A 23955-nucleotide genomic window follows, 5' to 3' on the forward strand; every position below is an offset into this window, starting at 1 on the left:
CCAGCATCATGGTCAGAGCTGAAGCCGTACCACAACCAGAGCCACCTGGGGCCTCTCAGGGGAGTCATGAAAAGAGGCCTCGGGTCATGGGAAGCAAGCAGCAGAGTCTGGTAGATGCTTCGGGGCGAGCCTGATGAACCACCAGGGCAAACACATCCCACTGAGTGTGACTAGTCCAGGAGGGGAGTGTGAACACTCTTGCGATGACTCCCTGCTAAGTGTGCACCTAGTAATCCTGTACAAAATCATGAATGTGGGTGTCCCTGAGAAACAGCAGGGCACCGTGGGGACACTAATACGTAAACTCAAGGCTGTGACCATGGTGAGTCACCACAGGGACAGTGAGGTGACCTTTTTTTTTAAGCTTGAAGAACATTCTGTGATGACCACAGTGAGCACACTACGCAAGGTGGAGGGCTCTCCCTGACATGTCTTGGGAGATCTGCCAGACCATGGCCCGTTCTCAGGGAATCTGCTCCCACCTACAACCTGTGCGGAGTAAGCACACCCTTACAAGACCAAGTGCTGACTGGCAGGCGTCAGTGTGTGCAGCAACCCGTGTGGCTTACATAGTTCTGAAGGTTTCTTTGTTTTTCTTCCATTTTCCAAGCTGGAGTTGTTATTATAGTTTCTCAGCTTTGCTCAACTCTTCTGGAATGTGTTGATATGGTTACAGGGTGAGGGGAAGTCATACATGGGTAGGTTTGCAGCAGAACAAAGGGAGTGTAAATGCTGAGGTTGACAGCTGTTAAAGTGGTCTCTTGATATCAGGATTCAACTACTGGTATCAAGGTTAGTCGTTAGACATTTCGGGTTGACTCCTACTAGGAAAGGGGTGCTTGTGTCTGTGGTTGTGTTTTAGGTGGGTACGTGTCACTTTTTACTTCCTAGCATCCGTTCTTCCTACTTCTGGGGACAGCACCACAATTTTCCTTTGAGAAAAATCAGTCCATGTGATTCCAGTGGGATGATCTACCCCTACCTCTGGAGGTGGGCTAATCAGAGCTTTCCACCCACATGGTTACAGGAACTGGGTCAGGAATGGGCCAATGAGAGCCTTTCCCAGGACTTCTGCTGGAACAATGGGGGAAGCCGCATGCTTTTTCCACTGGAGATTTGAGATGTGCTAGAAGGGAGTCTGGAGCTTCTGGAAGATAATACATGGGAATGGCATCTGTTCCAGTTACTGTTGCTGTGTAACAAACTACCCCAAGTCTTAGTGGCTTAAATGATAATCATTTTATCATATCCCCTGAATTCTGTAGGTCAGGATTTCATGTAGGGCTTGACTGGGCCATTCTGCTTTTTATGACTTTGATTGAGGCCACTCAGTGGCATCCATCTGGTAAATGAGCTGGTCTGTCCTAGAGGGTACAAGACAGCTACACTCACATGACTGGTGATGTGAGGGCTGGAAGGCTGGGCTCAGCTGGGACTACCCACCAGAACACCTACACCAGGCCTCTCTGATTTGGTGGTCTCTGGGTAGTTAGCTGGCTTTCCCCAGAGCAAGCATCCCAAGTGGAAGCTGCATGACCTTTTCTGACCTAGCCTTAGAAGTTCACCTCATTCTTGGTTACAAGCAAGTCATAGCCCAGCTCAGATTCAAGGGGAAGGAAATTAGATTCTACCTCTTTTTTTTTTTTTTTTCATTTGTAGAGTATAAGACAGAGTGTCTTACAACCTCTTTTTTTTTAACATCTTTATTGGAGTATAATTGCTTTACAATGGTGTGTTAGTTTCTGCTTTATAACAAAGTGAATCAGTTATACATATACATATGTTCCCATATCTCTTCCCTCTTGCGTCTCCCTCCCTCCCTCCCTCCCTATCCCACCCCACCTCTTGATGGCAGAGTAGGGCAGTCACCTTGTACAAGAACATGCGCAATGGGAGCTATCATTGCAGCCAACTTGGGAAAATACATACTGTGCTACTGCCTCCTTGGGAAAAAAGCCATCTCAGAGGAAGCAGTTGAGAAATGGAAAGAGAGCAGTCCTGATGATATTGTTTGAGTCCCTGGATCCAATTTTTCCCAGGACTTCAGTTATAACAACCATCAGTTTCCTTTCCTGCATAATCCAATCTGAGTTATGCTTTTGTCTCTTGCAACTGAAAGATCTTTTACTCTTAGCGTGTATATCAGTTATCTATTACAGTACAACAAATCACCCCAAAACTCAGTGGCTTACAACAATGATTATTATTTCTCACGATTCTATGGGTGGCTAGACCATTCCTCTGCTGGTCTTACCTGGCTCACTTATGCAACTGCTGAGGTGGAAAATTCAAGATGGCCTCATTCACATGTCTGGCTGTTGGCTGTGGGCCTCAGTTCTCCTTCATGTGGTCTCTTATCCTCTAGGAGGATAGATTGACTTCTTTATATGGTGGTCTCAGGACTGTGTTCCTGGGGAGTGAAGGCGGCAAAGTCTCTTGAGTGTCATTTCTGTCATTCCTTTGTTCAAAGCAAGTGACAAAGCCAGCCCAGGTCAAAGGTGAGTAAAGAGACTCCACCTCATAACGGGAGAGTTGCAAAGAATTTGTGGCCATATTTAACCCACCACAATACAATAGATAGCTGGATCATGTTAGATGGGGACATTTTTGAAATTAGTGTATGTATGGGAAGCAGGGTGTATGTGCCAGGCAGGCAGAGCCAGAGTGTTCTAGTATGTTCTCGCTGAGGAGCATATGGCTGGAGTGTCATTTCCATGGTGGCTTCTCTGAGCTGAGGGCACCCCATGACAAGGTCTACACTAGGTCACCGGTTCCCAGGGGCAACTCTGAGTTGAAGACCTACTGTGTCTGAGTGACTTCACCTCTCTGAGCCTCAGTTTTCCCTCTATAAAATGGGTGTGGTCATCCCTGCCTCGCAGATCAACTGTGAGGCTGAAGATGAGATGATGACCATGAATGTGCCTTGTATATTACAGGATGGTGAACATTATCATCTGAGACCCGAGAAGGAATAGTCAAGGTGGGCCTAGGTGGTCAGAGAGGGCAGGAGGGAGGAGACTGAGATGGGGCATCAAAAGGTGGGGGACATTCACATGGGAGGGGAGGAAGGGCTGTATTTCAAGATGGGAAGCTAAGGAATAAAACTAAAAAGGCATTGGGTTGGAACAGTGACAGACTGTATCTAGGACAGGGAGGAGAACAACAGGGTCAGAGAGCGAGCTCTCCCACTCCCGTAGACTCTGGGTGTCTAGGCTCCCATACATACTGGGTCAGCAGCCCCTGAGGGTTACTCAGAGCTACAGTCAAGTCTTCCAGCCCCCAGGGATCATTAGTGGCTTGTCCCTACCCAGGCCTGCAAAGCCCCCTCAGGCCGCAGGGAGGCAATGATGGGACCATGGGAGAGGTGGTCAGAGAGCATGTTAGAGACACAGCACCTTCCTCTGGAGCCACCAGCATCATGTCAGACCCCTCCCAGTGTTCCCAAGCTCCTTTCCCCTCAGCAGGGTGGGGACCCCCGGCCTTAGGCTTAGGTCACAATTGGCCTGGCTAAACTTGGCTCCAAGCCCCTCAATCCCCTGGATAGGGGTGGGAGTGATTGATGGGTTTCAGTGTGTTCCAAGCCGGGGCTTGGAGCTGTAGCAGACTAGCCTGGCCTGCAGAAGCCCCAGGTGGCCACTCATGGCTGGTGCTGACCCATCTGGGCCAGGCCCTGGACAGTCCAGATCTGTGGCCGCCTCCCAAGCCCTGACTATCCTAAGGTCGTGGCCAAGGAGAGCAGCAGCCTCTCCCTCAAATGAGTCCTGGGAGCACCGGGTGGGAGCGGGCTCAGATTCCACCAATCTAGCCCTGTGCAGTTCACAGCTCAGCCCCACTTGGGGACAGGAAAGGATTCTTTGATGGGGGAGGTGGGAGGACATGAGCTAGAGGGACACAACTGGCTGGGCTGTAATCAGAACCCCAAGATTCTAGCTCACAGTCCCTCAACCTGTGCCAACCATGACAATACCCTCTGGCCACTGGGGCAGGATAGATGGGGCCTCAGTGTGAGTTCTGGGCCAAGCAAGGACACCTAGGCAGGAATCATGGCCTAAGGAGCTCCACTTTGCCAAGCCCTCACCTTATAGGCTTCCCTCCTCCCACTACAGAAAGAGAAGAGAGGGGTGCATTTGGGAGGCTGGGGAGACCTCTTTCACATACTCTGGGGTTCCACTGAGTAGAGGCCTTGGAAAGCAGCTGATTACCCTGACCTGGACCTCTGGTCCTCTGGTTTACCTTTCCCCACCTTCCTCTCCTGTCTACCTTGCTCTCCTTATCTAGACTCTGTGGTCAGGTAGCTTCTCTGGCCTCCCTCCTGACCTCTGGTGAGATTCTTTGGAGCTGTCATTTCTTCTTTTCTCTCCTTTCTGCAGTGTTTGTTGTCAGCATCTTATCAAATCTTGTAAGAGCTGGTGGGGGACTCAGAGCTCACTCAGTCCAAACTCCTGTTACACAGGTGGGGACACTGAGGTCCAGGGTCACTTGGGTCATTGCTTGTCCAAGATTACACTTCAAAATTAGCAACAGAGCCAGCACTAGGCTTTTGACTCCCAAGTTCCTGTTTTTCTCCTGTTATTTGATCAGGCTATTGTGGTTCAGCCTTTGTCTGTCCATGGACCAGCAGAGTTCTCAGGGGCTTCACTCAGTTCAGAATTTGCCTTCACTTAGTTCAGGCTAAAGCTGCTTCATGGCTTGGCTCTGATAATAATTGGACCAGACTGGGTCTACTACAGGATCTATGGGCCAAAAGCTGGGGGCCAGGAGGGAGACCAGGCTCCAACAGAAAAAGCAAACCAGCTCTGTGCCCCAGATCTGCTTAGGGGCTGTCCCTGCTCAACATCCTTCCTCCGCCATCCTCCTCTCCCCCAACAGCTCCTGTCCAGGATGATGCTCAGAGAAACAGAGCTCCTAAACCCTTGTTTGTATACACACACACACACACACACATTCACATAGAGAGAAAGACACAGACATACACACATACAGCATATACACAGGCACAGACACACATAACCACACACGCACAGCTCTCTGGATAAGAGTGTGCATGGCTACACTGTGGGATCATTTCCATACAAGGCTCTTTCCTCTGAATGCATGGACACATCTCCTCCCTATGGCCTCCCAGTGCCCAGCCTGGAGCCTGCCCCCCAACAGGCGCTCAGTGAGGGTGTGTGGAAAGAGTGAGCTGACACTGGTGTGGAGGGCCACATGGGCCAGGCCTCCATCTCCAGGCCCTGCATGAGGCAGAAAGCCCAGCCCAGGCCAGATGAGCCTGAGACATGAGGCAGGCCTTGCTCATGCAGGAAGCTCCTGCTGTCTCCCTGGCTCACCCCTCCCCATCTTCTGCCTCCACCTGGTACTCTCTCCTTGTGTGGTCTGTTAACCAGCCGCATCAGAATCACCTGGGAGCTTGTTAGAAATGCAAAGTCTCGGGCCTCACCTCAGACCTACTGAACTGGAGAGTCTGGGTGAGGGGCCCAGCATCTGTGTTTTAACAAGCCCTCCAGGGGATTCTAATGCACGCTGCCTGTGACGACAGGCAAATTCATGCTGCAGGGGAGGTGGGTGAAGTCTGGAAACACAAGCATCTGCCTATGCCACCTATGAGTAAGGCTGCTGTTCACTGCTGGTGGCACCCATACCCAAAATCAGACACACGCACACACACACACGCACACACGCACATATGAGCATCTGGCAGGATCTCAGAGAATCCACATGCAGGAGCTCCTCTCGGGTCCAATGGGTATAGGCAGGTACCCAAATTGAAGCAGGCAGGGGTAAGGAAGAACTACTCTCATCCTGTGCCCCACCATTCCTCTGTCCCTTGTCCCCTCTGAGGTTCCCTAAGTGCTCCCTCAGAAGCCACAGAAGCTGAGTAGTTGCCCAACTCAGACCAAGCACCCCCAGCTCAGAGGCCAGGTGATCTGTGGCCCGAAGAGAGCTTGGGGTATGTGCTAAGGCCAGCAAAGTTCTTTCTCTGCATAGGTGGTCCAGGACCAGGGCCATGCGGGGGATCAGCAAGCAAAGCTTAGGCAAGAGCATCCCACCTCCTGAGCTATGAAATGCTGCTCACATGTAGAATTGCCCTTGGCTGCTTCCCAGGCTGCTCAGTGCCCAACCGCCTCCCCACCCATCCCTCTGCTCTGGCCTATGGAGCTCCAGGCAGCTGCCCACCTGGCCCATCCCCAGGCCCTGCAGCCTCTCCCTTTGAGGATCTGGAAGCGAAATCCGGGCCCCTGGAGTCTGCAGGGGATGTGGGGAGGGGTGGGGAAGGCCGAGCTTCCTCAGGCTTGGATCTGGTTTCGCGGCCGCTTCCCGTGGTGCATTGCCACAGGCTGAGCCACCAGCTGTGCTATATAAGGCCCAGTGGCTGGACTGCTGGGGAGAGGAAGACTTGGACTCCCCAGCTGAGGAGTCCCGCTCAGGACACGGTGAGCCCCACTCCTACTCTCCTCAGCCCATCCCTGCACCCCACTGCCTGGCTCAGCTATTCCTGATCACCCCTTATCTCCCCCAGAGAAGACTCCCCTTTCTGCTTTGGAGTTCTCTCCTTTCTCCCATTGACCCAAGGTCTTTTCCCTCCCCCACCTGAGGATAGGGGCCCTCAGAGGGTCCCAGTCAGGATCTCTGTACCTCTGGGCGCTCTTTTTTCCTGCGGTCAACCAGTCTTCTTTATCCGAGAGTTCTGGGACCCGTGGGATAGGGAGCCTCACCAGCAGAGCATATGCTGAAGAAACTTCCACGGGCTGCCAGATGGGAAATGTTTTTTCCAGAAGGTGCCTCAGGCCATTTCGGCTTCCCAGACAGTTGCGGAGCAGTTCCAGACTGAATGCTGTGCAGGCCTACGGAGTGCTCAGCCCTCTGCTCAGAGCCTGGGAGCTTGGGATGAGACACACAAGAGCTGGAGACCTCGGGGACACCCGTGCTCTGTCCTCTGGGCTGAGAAACAGGTGGTGGTGGAGTTAGTGGGCTTAGAGCTGGATGGTCTGCGGCATGGGATTGGTCTGTTCTTCTGCGACAACAAAGTGCTATTTAAAAAAAAATACATTTATTTATTTATTTGTGGGGTTTTTGTGTTCTTTTTTTGGCTGTGTTGGGTCTTCATTGCTGCACGTGGGCTTTCTCTAGTTGTGGTGAGTGGGGGCTACTCTTCGTTGCAGTGCGTGGGCTTCTCATTGTCGTGGCTTCTCTTGTTGCGGAGCACGGGCTCTAGGCGCGTGGGCTTCAGTAGTTGTGGCATGTGGGCTCAGTAGTTGTGGCTTAAGGGCTCTAGAGAGCTGGCTCAGTAGTTGTGGCGCACGGGCTTAGTTGCTCCGCGGCATGTGGGATCTTCCCGGGCCAGGGCTTGAACCCGTGTCCTTTGCATTGGCAGGTGGATTCTTAACCACTGCGCCTCCAGGAAAGTCCCAACAAAGTGCTTTTGAATCTTTTTTCCAGAAAGGAGGAATCTCCCTTTTCTCACCACACCCTGGACTTTGGAGGTTGAAGGGAATCACTTTTGAATTTCCAGGCACTGGTCCGATTCTGGGTTGGCCAGAGCTCTGGGGAGAGAGAAAATTGAGCGGGAGCCTGGGCCGCTCCCCCTGCGTCCTTGCCCTATTGCCAGGCCTGCTCTCCTCTCCCCGTAACCCACGCTCAGCAGTTACTGGGGGGCCCTAGCCTCTCCCAGTGCGTCCCCTCTGCTCTCCCTCAGCAGGCTCTGGCTGTGTAACTCCCAGCCACGCCCCAAACAAACAGGCCAGAAATGTTCCAGCCGCAGCCAGTGCACATCTGGGAATGTGTTCATGGAGGTGGTGTGTCTGAAGCATCTGCACCCTTCAGCTGGCCTGCCCTGTGAGGCGCCACTGTAGTCGGGGCAGGGGCTGCATAGCCTTAATATGTAGGTCTGTTGTGTGAGAGTGGGAGCCCCACCAAGGGGTAGCAAAACATGCCCCCAAGCCCGGGTCTGGGAAGTGATTAATGAGTCACCCAGAGGCTGCCGCAGGTGAGCCCAGGCCCCTCCTCATTGGCAAGGAAACTTCTCACCCCTACTGTCCCTTGTGTCCTATCTCGATGTGGGACCCTGGCACCTGGACCCGGGGTTTGAATCCAGGTCTGCCTCATGTGAACTCAGAGTCTGACTCTCTGCATCTTGCAAGCTGCCCAGATTTGCAATTTGGGCAGGTGTCACTCTCACAAGACTTCATTCTGTCCACCTTTCACCCTTGATAGGTCAAGAAATAGTTCTGCTCAAGCCCTAAGAGGTGACTCAGAGAAGTGGAACCTGACAAGCTTTGTTTCTTTGCAGGTCACTGATCTGAGAAACTTCTCAGGGGATCACGTTCCAGGGACAATCCGACTCTGTGAAGGAACCCTCACTCAACTCCTGCCACGTTCCCCATGGGACCTGGAGGAAAGATGGTGGTGATCAAGGCCTGCGTGTTCTTCTTCCTGGTCCTAGAGGTCACCTCTCTGTTGGGTACAGGCTAAGTATCTACTGTCTCTCTAATTCCCCACTTGTCATAATGAAGTCACTATGGTCTGGGACCCAACTCTGCATCTGCCTTAAGCCACAGCAGTGGCACTAAGACCTGAGGCTGGTTTGTCTATTTATTCATAATTTATACCCTGCTTGTTTTCCTAAAGGATTTGAGATAAGTCCCAATATTAAAACTCACAGAACAGAATCTTTTAAATGAGGAGCAGGGTAAGTGTCACTCAGAAGGCGGAAAAAAGATAAGAGGGTTACCACCACCCCTGAGTGTTATGTTTAGCTCTGAGCTTTCTGATAGCCAAAGCAAAAGGGATCACTGAGTTCTCACAGCCAGATTTTTGGTTTTAGTTTCATGAAAATTCATTTAGACCCTGTAGCCAAATTTCACAGAGACACCAGAACCCCTTCTGGTCTCCTTGTCCTCTGACCCCATTCTCTGGTGACACTGAGTTCTCAAGGGAACAGGTGGAGAGAATTTGCCTGGTGGGCTCCCCAAGGCTTCTAAGCATCAGAGCTCCCAGCACTATCCTGTATACTGTCTCCCATCTCCCCTTCCTTTCCTGATTTCTAGCCACATACTCAGGTAAAGCAAAAATATGCTCAAAATCCTCTCATAAAGCAGCGAGCACTGCAGGCTTTGTGACCACAGATGCAGGAACAAAGGCTGTCTCAGCATCTTGCCAAACCCTACATGTGCCCACCTCCTGCCTTGCTCTTTCTACCCTGACAGCTGCTGTTGGGGAAGATGATTAACATTCAGCCATCTGAGGGGAAATCAGATTAGTTTGATTAAAAGAGCTCCTATCACCCCAATTAAGCAGCAAAGAGAATACTGATTTGGCTCTCTCATGTGAGAGTTAATTACCTTTCAAAGCTTTTGCAGTGCTCTGGTCTCCTTTCTCCTTTCCATTTTGGAGCCCCCAATGCAGCCTCCGGTGGCATGGGCCTGGAGGCTCACTGCCTGTGGCCCGAGGTTCCTATACCCTTCCTCAGGCAGACTTTGCCAGCCTGGGGTCAGAAAATTAAAGGACCACTCCTCCAGTTAGGCCCTATGAGGGTGAGGGTGGATTCCCAAAGCCAAACTTTGCCAGGAGAAGGGAAATGGACATCTATTGTCCAGGTCTTGAGCTAAAAGGAGTTGCTAACACTCATTCAGCAAACATTCTGTGCTAGGCATTGTTCTAAGTGGATTTTATGAATGAGCTTATTTAATCCCTACAATCCTCTGAGATAGAAACTATTATTATCCTCACTTTATGATGAGGGGTCAGATGAGTTAAATATCTGGCCCAAGGTCACACAGTCAGGAAGTGGCAGAGTGACTGGGGCTCACAGTCTCAATCTCCGTATACTTCAGAGATGTTTACTTTGTGTTACCTCATGGAATCCTCATGCCAACTGGACCACCGTATGTGCAGTGGGAACTAATATCTCCATTTTACAGATGAGGAAAGTAAGGTTCCATTCCGCCAAGAAGAACAGGCTCAAACCCTAAAGTAGGAGCCCCAGCTGCTCAGCAGCATCCCACGGTCCCTTTCTAGAACAAGAGTGAAAAGAGAACCACCATTTGTTGACCATGCGCTGCATGCCATGTCCCTTTACCTTCACCATCACCCTGAATATGCTCCAGGACCGTATGATGTGGTGATTGTTGATGCAGCTCTATTTTATGGGGAAACAGATTTAAAGGAATAAAGCTTTTGTGAAGTCACACAGCCAGTAAGTGGCGGAGTGGGGATTTGAACCCATACCCAGTGCTTATGTTCCATCCCCCACATCACACTGCTTCCCTATGTCTTGAGAGGCTAGTAGCAGGACCCTGCTGGGCCCCTGTAACTGTTTTGGCCTCTCAATTATCCTCCTGGCCCTCAGGGAGGCAGATGATGCTCACTCAGTCGGTGAGAAGAGTCCAGCCTGGGAAGAGGACCTCAGGCATCTTTGCCAAGCCTGCTGACCCCCTGGACAGTGAGTTGTGGCTGAAGCAGGGAGTGATCGGGGGGAGGGTTTTTACTGAGATTGCTAAGAGGATCTCTGCAGCCAGGGAACAATGTCAGGGCTCCATAGAAACCCACTTTTTTTTTTTTTTTTTAAATTTTCAAAAATGTTTTATTTGTAGCTACTTGACTAATGGTCATGGTTGTAATATATATATATATATATATATATATTTAGATATCTTTTTTTTTAACATCTTTATTGGAGTATAATTGCTTTACAATGTTGTGTTAGTTTCTGCTGTATAACAAGGACCTAGAGTCTGTCATACAGATTGAAACCCACTTTTAAAAGGCATTTGGGGACTTCCCTGGTGGTCCAGTAGTTAAGACTCCATGCTTTCCACTGCAGGGAGCGTGGGTTCCATCCCTGGTGGGGGAACTAAGATCCTGCATGCTGTGCGGTGTGGCAAAAAAAAAAAAAAAAAAAGGCATTTGGCCTACATCTCTGTCCAGCCAGAGGGACCAAGTATATAGGACAGCTCAGAATCATGAAGCCGCCTGATAGCTTCCAGAAATGCTGTAGGGCTTGCTGGGGCCAGAGCACAGGCTGGCAGGGAGAGAGCGGGGAGATGAGGATGGAGAGATACCAGGACCAGCTCACCAGCACCTGAATGCCTGGTTAAGAGAGTTAAAGCCAGGAGTGATGTGGCCCAAGCCACGTGGAGAAAGCTCACCCTGACTGCAGTGTTTGGAGAGGGGTGGGGATGGGTTCGGAGGAAGCTGGAGGTAGAGACCCAGGCAGGAAGTTTCTGACATGGTACAGCCAAGGCTGCTGAGAGCTTTAACAGAACCTTTGGCAGTAGGGTGTGCAGAAGTGTAAGAGATTGGAGAGATGCGATGAGGGCCTGAGACCAGTGAGGGACGGGTGAGGGGTATTAGGGATGACTTGCAGAGGTTGAGCTCACCTGGAGCTCCGGGGCCTGGCTCCTCTCCTACCTGGCTCTCTCTCAGGTCCTGGGGAGTGGACAACGTGGTTCAACATCGACCACCCAGGTGGGCGGGGCGACTACGAGCGGCTGGATGCCATTCACTTCTACTACGGGGACCGGGTGTGTCCTCGGCCCCTGCGGCTAGAGGCTTGGACCACCGACTGGATACCCGCAGGCAGCACTGGCCAAGTGGTCCATGGCAACCCCCTTGAGGGCTTCTGGTGCCTCAACAGGGAGCAGCGGCCTGGCCAGAACTGCTCCAATTATACCGTGCGCTTCCTCTGCCCGCCAGGTGAGCCTGACCAGTCCCCACCCGCTACCTCCCACCAGCCTCGGCAAAGGGAGAGCCAGGACCTGCGTCCGGCTACCGGAACTCTGGTTATCACACACATACACATGCTTTGACTCCATAATAACCCATTAGTGTCATGAGAACCATAATCTTCCCAACAGTGTTCTGTGTTGATGGGTAATTTCCTTTCAATCCACTTTACTGAGTGCATGTGGCACAGTGGTGAAGACCACAGGCTCTGCAGTTGGGCTGCTTGGTTTGAATCTGGGCCTACCATCTCTACTGTGTTCCTTAGGCAAATGTTCTGAAGCTCTCTGAGCCTCAGGTTTCTCACATGTAGAACAGGGGTAATATTAGTAATCCTTCGTAGGGGTTTTTATGAGGATTAAATGAGATAATGAATGTAGAGGGCTTAATGCAGGTGAAGGTCCACTAAGTGTCAGTTTCTATGTTAGTTCTTCTGTGCCAGACACTGCTAGTTATCTACATTACTCAACCTTTACAACTGACCTGTGAGGAATCTCCATTTTGACAAGTTATTCCAGGTTCAGGGAGTTTAGGTAACTTCTTGGGACGACACAGCTGATAAATGGAACGCTGGGATTTAAACCCATGCCTGTGTTTGCAGAGCCCAAGAGTTTGTGCTCTTTCCATCCCCTCTCCCCACACTGGATAATTCAGAGCCAGCTGCAGGCCTGCCCACTTCTTGGATATGCACGCTCCCCTCCCGGGATCCTGCCAGTGAACACGGCCTGACCCTGCAGGCCCAGGAGGCAGTGGTGGTCGTCTGGAGTGGGAGCTCAGGCTGAGCAAGGTCTCCTGAGTGAGGTCCGAGGCCTCCATTCTTGTACACAGGCCTCAGACCAGAGGTGAGGAGGGTGGGCAGAGGGGACTTGATGTCACTGAGGCCCCAGGCCCTGACTTCCCAGGGGGCCCTTCTTCAGGAGCATGGGTAAAGGGTAAGATGGTGCTATCCCTGCACCTCCTAGGACAGCGCATCAAAGTCCCAGTGCTTGGCCAACAAGTCCCTCTCAGGGCCACCCCTAGGCCATTTGGTGTTTTTGTAAAACTTAGAGACACCACTTCCTCAAGACTCTTGATGTCCATCTGTTGGAAAAATCATTGCAGGAAATAGAAATATCAGTGACATCTATGATGTAAATGGAGGCCTTGCTCTCTGAGAAAAAACAGCCTCTGGGTCAGATTTCCTGACAGAGTCCCTTTGAGAGGGAAGTCAGACCATCTGCTGATCCTGCTTTGCAGGATCCCTGCGCCAAGACACAGAGCACAGCCTCTGGAGCCCGTGGTCTCCCTGGAGCAAGTGTTCTGCTGCTTGTGGTCACCCTGGGGTCCAGACCCGAACACGCACCTGCTTGGCGGAGACGGTGTCACTGTGCAATGATGCCACCGAGGAGGGTCGGCTCTGCATGGAGCAGGCCTGTTCAGGTACTACCCCTGCTCTTGGTACTGGGCAGGCATGGGGCTGGGGCTGAAGCAGCCTAGAATAGATTAGAGGGTCAAACTGAGACAGATTCATCCATTCATTCATCAAGTATTAACTGAGCATCTATTATGTGCACCGATGGGGGATGTAGAGGATAATGTGGGAGCATAGTGCACGGTCAATTATTATAGCTTAGGGGAATTGAGGAAGGCTTCCTAGAGGAGGTGTCCTGAGCTAAGTCTTGAAGGATGAGTAGGAATTAGTCATTCAGGCTGATGAGGAAGGTTAACAAAGGCCTAAGGGGGAGAGGAAGCATACGTGAGTCCACAGGCTGGGACGTGACTGAAGGAGGGCAAGAATCCACACATGCCCTCCTCATGTGGCCCCTTCTTCCACAGCCTGTGACCTGACCTGCCCCATGGGCCAGGTGAATGCTGACTGTGACGCCTGCATGTGCCAGGACTTCGTGCTGTATGGGGCTCTCTCCCTCCCTGGGGGTGCCCCAGCCTCAGGGGCTACTGTCTACGTCCTGACCAAAACACCTAAGCTATTGACCCAGACGGACAGCAGCGGGAGGTTCCGAGTCCCTGGCTTGTGCCCCGATGGCAAAAGCATCCTGAAGATCACAAAGACCAAGTTTGCCCCTATCAGGCTCACAATGCCTAAGACTAGACTGAAGGCAGCCACCATCAAGGCGGAGTTCATGAGGGCAGGTACTTAACTTCTCTGGGATAGGGCTGGGGAGAAGGCTGGACTTTTAAATAAAAGGATTACAGTACTAAGAACTGGCTTCCCAGGTTGCCCAGGGTAAAACTCAAAAATCCCCAAGTCCCAACATCATCTGCCAGACCCCCCATTCCTTCTCTTCTCTCTTCCCCTCTCCTCTCCTATTATAGTCCCCTCCACCCACACTGAGTCACTCTACTCCTATCTGTTCCTCAAACACACAGGCACACTCCTGCCTCAGGGCCTTTGCACTTGCTATATACGCTGCTTGGAGTGTTCTTCCCCCAGATATTGGCATGGCTTGCTCCCTCAAATGTATGAGTTCTTTCCTGGTCACCTTATCTAACATAGTCAATTACAATACAGTATAACATTTGAAGGGCATAGAGAGAGAGGCTGGGGGAATTCAGAAATGGTGCAGAATGGCCAGAAAATTCTGCTGGAGTCAGCAGAGCAGCCATCTCTGTCTCAATGGCAGTGTTTGGGAATCTTGGCTGGTACAAGGTCCCCTTGGTTCTCCACTGCCTCACCCAGATGCTGCCCGAGAGGCCATGGGAGCAGGTCCCAGGCTGAGTAGATGGACGGAGTGGACTCCATTCTGGACCAGCTACTTATTAGGACCATTAGAGAGGGGCTGGGTGGTGTGTGTGAAGTTGTACAATTTTAACACATGTCAAAATACCTGAGGGAGCAAGGCTCTGGAGAACCTGTCACAAAGAAAAACCCAAAACACCATGTCTCGTCTTCTGTCTCAGAGACTCCATACATTGTGATGAACCCCAAGACAAAAGCACGGAGAGCTGGGCAGAGTGTGTCCCTGTGCTGTAAGGCCACGGGGAAGCCCAAACCAGACAAGTATTTCTGGTGAGTATTCTGCCAGCTGCCTGGCCCAGTTCTCCTCTTGGAAACCAGAGCTTTCTTGCATTGGGTCTGGACTTATTAATCATGACAATAACCGATAGAATAAAGTTACAAGTAAGGCCCTGGTGCAGAGCCAGGAAACGGGCACTTACAAGTGGGGGCCAGCAGGGTTGAGGCCACCCAGACAACGAGCAAGCCCTGTTGTTGTCCTATCAAAGCTGGGGTCCCCCCAGAGTAGCTCTGGTCTTGGGGCCCTGACTCATATCCTTGGGACACAGAACCAGGTTCCCCAGCCCTAATTTCCCAGACAAGGGCAAACAAGGTCAGTGTCCCCAGTGGCTGTCCTTTACCCTTCACAAACATTTTATAGCCATTATCTTGTTTGACCCTCTCAACAATTCTATGGAGTCAGCTAGGAATCACTGCTCCTATTTCATAGAACAGGAAGCTGAAACTCAGACGTGAAATGATTTGTCTAAGGGTCCATAGCCAGTTAGTGGTGGGGCTGGGACTCAGAATCGAGTCCCCTGACTCCCAGGCCAGTCAGTGTTCTTGAATGAGCTGAGTCAGTGGTGGTGTTGGCGTCTGCAGGGACCCGTCCACCATCTGCCTTGCTCCTGGCACTGTCCCCAAGGATGCCCTCCTACTGCCCCCTCAGGCTGTCCCTCTCCATCCCTTGCAGGTACCATAACAGCACACTGTTGGACCCCTCCCTCTACAAACACGAGAGCAAGCTGGTGCTGAGGAACCTGCAGCGGGACCAGGCCGGGGAGTACTTCTGCAAGGCCCAGAGTGACGCTGGGGCTGCAAAGTCCCATGTCGCCCGGCTGACTGTCATAGGTAAGACTGTCAGGGCCCCTGGGGAACCCCTGCTACAGCACTGGGGAGCACCCCAGTGGGCATTCCCGGGCAGTAAAACCTTGGGCTTTTCAGGACTGTGCACAGTGCTGTGCTCTCTGGGACACAAAGATGGCACAGACCTCGATCCTACCCTCACAGAGCTGCCACTCCAGGATGGGTGGAGAAATAAGAGACAAGTCAGTAAAGATGGAAAAATGTAGTTAAAACAGGAGATAAGGAGTTGTGGACTCTATAGATGAGAGACAGAGACCTTCCAGGTTGGAGTGACTATGGCTGGTTGCTTGAGGCTTAAATAGTGGTTCTCTGCCTTGGCCGCCCATTGGGATCATCTGTTGAGTTTTTTAAAATACTGACGCCTGGGTCTTACCTCCAGAGAGCCTGATTTCATTGGTTTGGGATGTGGCCTGGTCATGCAGGTTAAAATCTCCCCCGGGTAATTCTAATTTGCAGCCAATGTTGTGAATCCCTGGTCTCAAACAATGGCCAGGGTCTGTGTGTATGGAGATGGGAGCATTCCAGATCAAGGGGCCAGCATGAGCAAGGTATAGCAGTGGGAAACTGAGGGGGCTTTACAAGAAAGGGGGACCTGATTAAAGCTGGTTTCTAGAAGTGAGCTGGAGGAGGAGAGACTGGAGGCCAAGACCAATCAGTAAACTGTACTTGGAAAGTGAAGGAGAAGGAGGATATCTTAGTAATTGGCCTACACAAAACCAAACAAAAGGCAGAAGAAATTTTGTTGGAAGGATTTTGGAATATTTCAGAGACTCCAAGAAAGCTGAGTAACACACCTCAGGACAGGCAGGACACAGGGCACTTGAACCTTGGCAGAGGAGATGTGGAAAACTGTCAGCAGTGGTTCCCAGCTCATTATACCAATGCTCCCTGCTTGTCACAGTTATTCTTTCTTTCTTTTTTTTTTTTCAGTTATTCTTAATACTTTAAATTTTTAATATTTTCAATTAAAATATTTTTTACTATTCTAAAGTTAAATTTATAGATAATAACTACATATAATTTCCAAATATATATGCACATGGCCCTAATAACATAAAAGGGAAATATAAAGAAAATAATTTTAATACAAAATAGTATGTATTTCAATATGTAAGTGCTTTGGCATAATGACACAAGAACATCAACCAAGAGGTCAGACACTTGCACTTGAATCCAGTCACCATGAATGTGACAGCTACAAATGCTGATGGATACAGGGGCATCATTTCACATTCCTTGGGCAATTGTTGTAGGTACATGATTTTTCTGAGACAAGAAGCAATTCTTGGTATTTTTCCAAGCTAAACAAAGTACAATCTTAGCTTGATTTATATGGTAGTTGCATTCTTGAAAAATTCAATGTATGGTAAAGCCATGTAGAAAATACCAGGCTCCGATAATTTTAAACAAGTTTTCCACCTACATGAATGTCTATAGAATACGTGAAAGTCAAACAGGATGCAGAAGAATTCTTTATGAGAGACAGTGTCAGGCACTGCAGAAAACAGAGCTGCACGGCCCCCTGCCCACTATAAGTCAGTAGCACTGCCAATTTTGGTGGTAACTCAAAACACCCTCACGAATTTTCAAGACCCCTCCAATTAGGACGATTACTCCAGTGGTCTCAGCAGCAAACTCTGTTCCCTGTGTGTGAAATGGAATTAGTAATAGCTGTTCTATCTCCCTCAGAGGAGTTCTGTGAGAGTTGGGATCACACAAGTACTTTGAAAACCCTAAAGTATGGCAGAGAGGGGAGGTTGAGTTTCCCTTTATGTAGGAAAAGAACTTGCATTTAATATCCGAACTATTTCCCTCCATAGCCCCCGATGAGACTCCTTGCAACCCAACCCCCGAGAGCTACCTTATCCAGCTGCCCCATGATTGTTTCCAGAATGCCACCAACTCCTTCTACTATGATGTGGGTCATTGCCCTGTCAAGACCTGTGCAGGGCAGCAGGATAATGGGATCAGGTGCCAGGATGCTGTGGAGAACTGCTGTGGGATCTCCAAAACAGAGGAGAGGGAGATCCAGTGCAGTGGGTACACGCTGCCCACGAAGGTGGCCACGGAGTGCAGCTGCCAGCGGTGTACGGAGACCCAGAGTATCGTGCGGGGACGCGTCAGCGCCTCTGACAATGGGGAACCCATGCGCTTTGGCCACGTGTACATGGGGAACAGCCGTGTGAGCATGACTGGCTACAAGGGCACGTTCACCCTCCACGTCCCTCAGGACACTGAGAGGCTGGTGCTCACATTTGTGGACAGGCTGCAGAAGTTTGTCAACACCACCAAAGTGCTGCCCTTCAATAAGAAGGGGAGTGCGGTGTTCCAAGAGATCAAGATGCTTCGGTGGAAAGAGCCCATCACCCTGGAGGCCATGGAGACCAACATTATCCCCTTGGGGGATATGGCTGGTGAAGATCCTGTGGCTGAGCTGGAGATCCCATCCAAGAGTTTCTACCGGCAGAACGGAGAGCCCTACACAGGAAAAGTAAAGGCCAGTGTGACCTTCCTGGATCCCCGGAATATTTCCACAGCTACTGCTGCCCAGAGTGACCTGAACTTCATCAATGATGAAGGAGACATCTTCCCCCTTCGGACATACGGCATGTTCTCTGTGGACTTCACAGATGAGGCCACCTCAGAGTCACTTAATGTTGGCAAGGTGAAGGTCCACCTCGACTCAACCCAGGTCAAGATGCCAGAGCACTTGCCCATGATGAAACTCTGGTCACTCAACCCAGGCACAGGGCTGTGGGAGGAGGAAGGTGACTTCAAATTTGAAAGCCAAAGGCGGAACAGAAGGGAAGACAGGACCTTCCTGGTGGGCAACATGGAGATCCGGGAGAGGAGGCTCTTTAACCTGGATGTCCCTGAAAGCAGGAGGTGCTTCATCAAGGTGAGGGCCTACCGAAGTGAGAGGTTCTTGCCCAGTGAGCAGATGCAGGGTGTCGTGGTCTCTGTGATCAACCTGGAGCCCAGGACTGGCTTCTCCTCCAACCCCAGGGCCTGGGGCCGCTTTGACAGTGTCATCACTGGCCCCAATGGGGCCTGTCTGCCTGCCTTCTGCGATGACCAGTCCCCTGATGCTTACTCTGCCTACGTCTTAGCCAGCCTGGCTGGGGAAGAACTGGAAGCAGTGGAGTCCTCTCCTAAATTCAACCCAAATGCAATTGGTGTCCCTCAGCCCTACCTCAACAAGCTCAAGTACCGCCGGACAGACCATGAGGACCCACAGGTCAAGAAGACGGCTTTCCAGATCAGCATGGCCAAGCCAAGGCCCAACTCAGCTGAGGAGAGCAATGGACCCATCTATGCATTTGAGAACCTCCAGGCATGCGAGGAAGTACCTCCCAGTGCGGCCCACTTCCGGTTCTACCAGATTGAGGGGGATCGATATGACTACAACACGGTCCCTTTCAACGAGGATGACCCCATGAGCTGGACTGAAGACTACCTGGCATGGTGGCCCAAGCCAATGGAGTTCAGGGCCTGCTATATCAAGGTGAAGATCATGGGGCCACTGGAGGTGAACGTGCGATCCCGTAACATGGGGGGCACCCACCGGCAGACAGTGGGAAAGCTGTACGGAATCCGGGATGTGAAGAGCACGCGGGACAGGGACCAGCCCAATGTCTCAGCTGCCTGTTTGGAGTTCAAGTGCAGTGGGATGCTCTATGACCAGGACCGTGTAGACCGCACGCTGGTGAAGGTTATCCCCCAGGGCAGCTGCCATCGAGTCAGCGTAAACTCCATGCTGCATGAGTACCTGGTCAACCACCTACCACTGCCGGTCAACAACGACACCAGTGAGTACACCATGCTGGCGCCCTTGGACCCACTGGGCCACAACTATGGCATCTACACTGTCACTGACCAGGACCCTCGCACGGCCAAGGAGATTGCGCTTGGGCGGTGCTTTGATGGCACATCTGATGGCTCCTCCAGAGTCATGAAGAGCAATGTGGGAGTGGCCCTGACCTTTAACTGCGTAGAGAGGCAGGTGGGCCGTCAGAGTGCCTTCCAGTACCTCCAAAGCATCCCGGCCCGGCCCTCCCCCGCAAGCACTGTCAGGGGGAGAGCGCCCTCAAGGAGGCAGCGGGCAAGTCAGGGTGGCCAGCGCCGACGCAGAGGGGCGGCCTCTCTGAGGGTTTCTGGGGTTGCTCAGCAGCCTCTGAGCAACTAAGGCTTGTGGTACTTCCCTTCTCCCCACAGCCATTGTGAGACTGACGCCCAAACTGTCACTCGGTTAATTTAAGCCCATCTGTTCTGGTGCAACTTGCTCGTTTGTTTCTTCATTCCCTTACTTACTGTCTTTGTCCCGTGATACTGATTGGCATGGAGCCCCCAAAATGTCAAAATAAAACCTCTTTGCCCTGTTCTTTACAAGAAACACAGGAAATTGGCCATGGGCAAACTCTGTGGCTTTGAGCATTCTTCATTTAGTGCCATACATGGAAATGTCCTTCATTTTCTTTTTTGCATGGTTTTGCCCACCTCTACAATAATGATAATCTGATATTGAAGATCAAATAACCAATATAAAACATATTTCTTGGCCTTGCTCCACAGGATGTAAGCAAGGCCTCCATCACAGTTCATACATATAAAAGGTGGTGAAATATTTTTACTTGAATTATAAATAACATTGATTTCTTTGCTGAATCTGGAACTCTAGTGCACGTTCATTGTTACACTGTTGAGTATAGGGTAATCATAGTTCCTCTACCAAGTCTGGAAAAAACATCTCCTGGTATCCACAACTGCCCTAGGTTGCTAATTATATTAGCGTGTTTCCCTTTATATTTGCTTTTGTTCTTTCTAGAAGCCCAGTGTGGCCCAGAACAGATGTCAATAAATGCACATTTTGTACTTGATTTTGAAGTCACAGACCTGTCTTTAAACCATTAAACTGAGCCAACTGCTCAGAGGGACAGAGAGGTCTCTGGAAAGTGGTCACCAGGTGGCATGAGGCACAGTGCCACCTAACCCTAAGTTACAGGGCTGGGTGACTAGGCGCATATTCTACTGGTCAAGTTTGTTCTCATAGATCATATTTTCCATTTGCAGAGAAGAGCAGAGATTCCTGGAGTTGTGAGCCCCTCCCAGATGTTCTGGGCCCCTGAGCAAAGCTGAAAACATGTCCTGATTTTTTTTTCCTTTCTTTCATTCCAGTAATGGGGAGCTTATACAATGGCTTGGCCCAGGGTCTGGCAAGCTGGCCCAGTGGTCCTTTGGCATTCCCCCACAGCCTGCTGCCTTCTCCAGCTGGGCTGGCTGACCTCACTCAGAAGTGATGGGCTTTTTCTTTTTTTATTCCAAGCTCTTCTAAAGATGCCCAGCTTTTCCAGACGCCAGCCTCTGTGTGTAACAGCCTCTGCCAGGTAACAACCTCTGTCCCTTGAGTAAAATGACTGGATGACTGATCCAAAAGGACAGGGTTTTTTGTTTTTGGAAAAGGTGTTTGGTTTAAAACAGTAAATCAGAGGCCACTGGATGGTGTCAAAGTGATCCTGGAGGCATCAATAGCCAGGGATGTAGGGTTGAGTAAGATGCACTGATTGCCTCTTTCCCAACCTCTCCAGAATCTATTAGGAAAGAGGCCAAGGGGTTTGGGGGAGGAGAGGGCATCATTTACAATCAGGACAAAAAGCTCTCCTTGATCCCCTGGCTGGCCCGGTGCAGTTCCTTCTGGCCACCTCTGGTCTGGCCTGGATTTGTACTCTTGGATCAGCATCTGCCCAGCTCCCAGGGGTTTGGTTCATAATCAATTAGAAATTTCTCTGGCTAAGCACCCCATCCCCATGACCTCTGAGAAAGTGGGTGTATGTAGGGCTGGGGCCTAGTGGCCTTTGATTGCTCCTTGACCTACTTCCAGACTATGCTTCCCAGGGAGTGGCTCCCACTGACTGCATGGGTTGGGGGTTGGGAAGCTTGACTGCCCCTGCCAAGGGGTCTGTGTTCAGCTATCTACAGCACAGATGCCTCGCTGCTTCAGGAGTGAGTATGTGCTGCTTCAACCTGACTATCCAGTTCCCTTCAAACTCACCAAAAGAGGCCACTGGGAAAGGTGGGCTGACTGGGCTCCCAACCTATGGCCTTCCCTTTCTGTTCTCCATTGAGGGCCTGAATAAATAGATTCCAGCAAGCAGTAGCTGGTACTTGATTTTTCTTTCTTCACTCATCAAACATTTATTGAGTGCCTATTCTATGCAAACCCATGTGTGCAAGTAGACAGGCCTTCATGAGTATATAAAATATACTACACATAGTGGCACCAGATTTGGAGGGGACGGTGGTCAGAGGAGGCTTCTTAGAGGAGGTGACATTTAATTTGAGGTCTGAATGATAGCTAGGAGCTGGCTTGCTGAAGGTGTGGCTGTCAGGAGCAAGGGGCACAAGCTTGTGCAAAACCAGGAGGTGGAGGCTGGGAAGGGATGGCAGATACCTCTCTTTCAGACAGGAAACACTATTGAGTTGAGCTCATGACACCTACTTTCTAAGCATCTTGCTTCCAAAGACAGTTGTGCTCCCTGCTAGCTGTCTGACTTTGGTTGTCATTTTCCTCATCTATAAATGAAGGGGTTGGGGAACTTCCCTGGCGGTCCAGTGGTTAAGACTCTGCACTTCCACTGCAGGGGGCTCGGGTTCGATCCCTGATTAAGATTAAGATCCCGCAGGCTGTGCGGAGCAGCCTAAATAAATGAATAAACAAACAAATATATAAATGAAGGGGTTGGTTGTACACCTAAAACTAATACAATGTTATGTGTAAATTATATCTAAATTATCAGTAAATAAATAGGAAAAAATTTAAATGAAGGATTTATCTAGATTGAATCTAAACCACCTCTAAAGTCCTTTCCATGATTTTCGGTGAGGCTAAGAGCACAGTTCCCAAGATGCTTTTACTTTAACAAACAGCTGATGATTCACTGGGTGTTCCCTTCCCCTGTGGAGACTCTGCAGACTGGATGGACAAAACGTTCAGTTCAAAAAAGCCCCGGGTTTTTGTCTCAGACTGCTGTGCACTGGCTGATAACTCAGTTACTGAGAGTGAACTGTAAGAAGACAGACACCAGATGGCAGGGAGGAAGGGCACAGGCAGAAAGACAGAGGGGCCAATCAGGCTGCTTCTGTTTCCAACCAAGGACGTTCCAGGCAGAATGCTCTCTACAGTTTGGAGAGTTCCAGTAGCTGAGTTGGTAGAGAAAAATGTCACCAAGCTCTCTCAATCTTGAAAGATTGAGAGAACTTAGACAAGCCAAGTTGGAAGCAGTGCAGGATAGGTGGAGTTCCAGGCAAAGGGATCAGCTAGAGCCAAGAAGTAAAGATGGGACTGCACACTGGAATACTTTTGGTTATAAGTAACAGGGGTGCCAGCAGACATCAGGAAGGACCAGAACCAGGAACTGCAAAGCCATCAGAATCTAGGCCATCACTCTCAAGCTGATTATGACTTATGGCAATTTGGTAAATTATACCTTTGTAAATAGAACTGAAACATGTCTTTTCTCTCTAGCTGATCCCTCCAGAAATTGGAATCTCTTAGTTTCCCAGCAACTTTATCAGGCAAGTAAGGACGGCTACCTGCTATCAGGTACAGGAGTCTCAAGGTACTTGGGGGGAAATGGGAGGAATTCACCCAAATCTATAGATATCACAGGCGGAATCTGTGACAAGCCCTTGGCGTGGCTTTCCTGCCCTTGAGAGGCCTTTTAAAAGCTTAATCTGAGGGACTTCCCTGGTGGTGCAGTGGGTAAGAATCCGCCTGCCAATGCAGGGGACACGGGTTCGAGCCCTGGTCCAGAAAGATTCCCACATGCTGAGGAGCAGCTAAGCCCATGCACCACAACTACTGAGCCTGCACTCTAGAGCCCACGAGCCACGACTACTGAGCCCACGTGCCACAACTACTGAAGCCCACGCGCCTAGAGCCCGTGCTCTGCAATAAGAGAAGCCACCGCAATGAGAAGCTTGTGCACTACAACAAAGAGTAGCCCCCACTGTCTGCAACTAGAGAAAACCTGTGTGCAGCAACCAAGACCCAACGCAGCCAAAAATAAATAAATAAATAAATAGATTTATTTATTTATTTATTTAAAAAAATTTTTTGGGCCGTGCTGTGGTTTGTGAAATCTCAGTTCCCCGACCAGGGATTGAACCCAGTCCACAGCAGTAAAAGCACTGAATCCTAACCACTAGACCACCAGGGAACTCCCAGAATTTGTTTCTGATACTTACAAAACTTTTAAGATAAATAGGGGAGGTACATATATACAATGGAATATTACTCAGCCATAAAAAGGAACGAAATTGAGTCATTTGTTGAGACGTGGATGGATCTAGAGACTGTCATACAGAGTGAAGTAAGT

The 23955-nt window shown here is 50.4% G+C and overlaps 1 protein-coding gene across 4 annotated transcripts in view; it reads left to right on the forward strand.

Moving 5' to 3' along the window:
• Positions 1–20404, forward strand: part of CILP (cartilage intermediate layer protein) — a 26999-nt gene extending 6595 nt beyond the window's left edge. Inside the window, exons 2-9 of one of the 4 annotated variants that reach the window (XM_061180188.1) lie at positions 8291–8461; positions 10349–10441; positions 11425–11694; positions 12958–13140; positions 13537–13851; positions 14620–14728; positions 15408–15565; positions 17401–20404. In XM_061180188.1, coding sequence (XP_061036171.1) covers positions 8383–8461; positions 10349–10441; positions 11425–11694; positions 12958–13140; positions 13537–13851; positions 14620–14728; positions 15408–15565; positions 17401–19766 — 3573 coding nt within the window. In that variant the 5' untranslated portion in view covers positions 8291–8382 and the 3' untranslated portion in view covers positions 19767–20404. Of the gene's footprint in view, positions 1–8290; positions 8462–9752; positions 10442–11424; positions 11695–12957; positions 13141–13536; positions 13852–14619; positions 14729–15407; positions 15566–17400 lie in introns of those variants that run through there. The other 3 variants (XM_061180189.1, XM_061180187.1, XM_061180190.1) reach the window with 3 other exon arrangements.
• Positions 20405–23955: the final 3551 nt, after the last annotated feature.

This window comes from Eubalaena glacialis, chromosome 2 (assembly GCF_028564815.1).
Source record: "Eubalaena glacialis isolate mEubGla1 chromosome 2, mEubGla1.1.hap2.+ XY, whole genome shotgun sequence".
NCBI classification, from domain to species: domain Eukaryota; kingdom Metazoa; phylum Chordata; class Mammalia; order Artiodactyla; family Balaenidae; genus Eubalaena; species Eubalaena glacialis.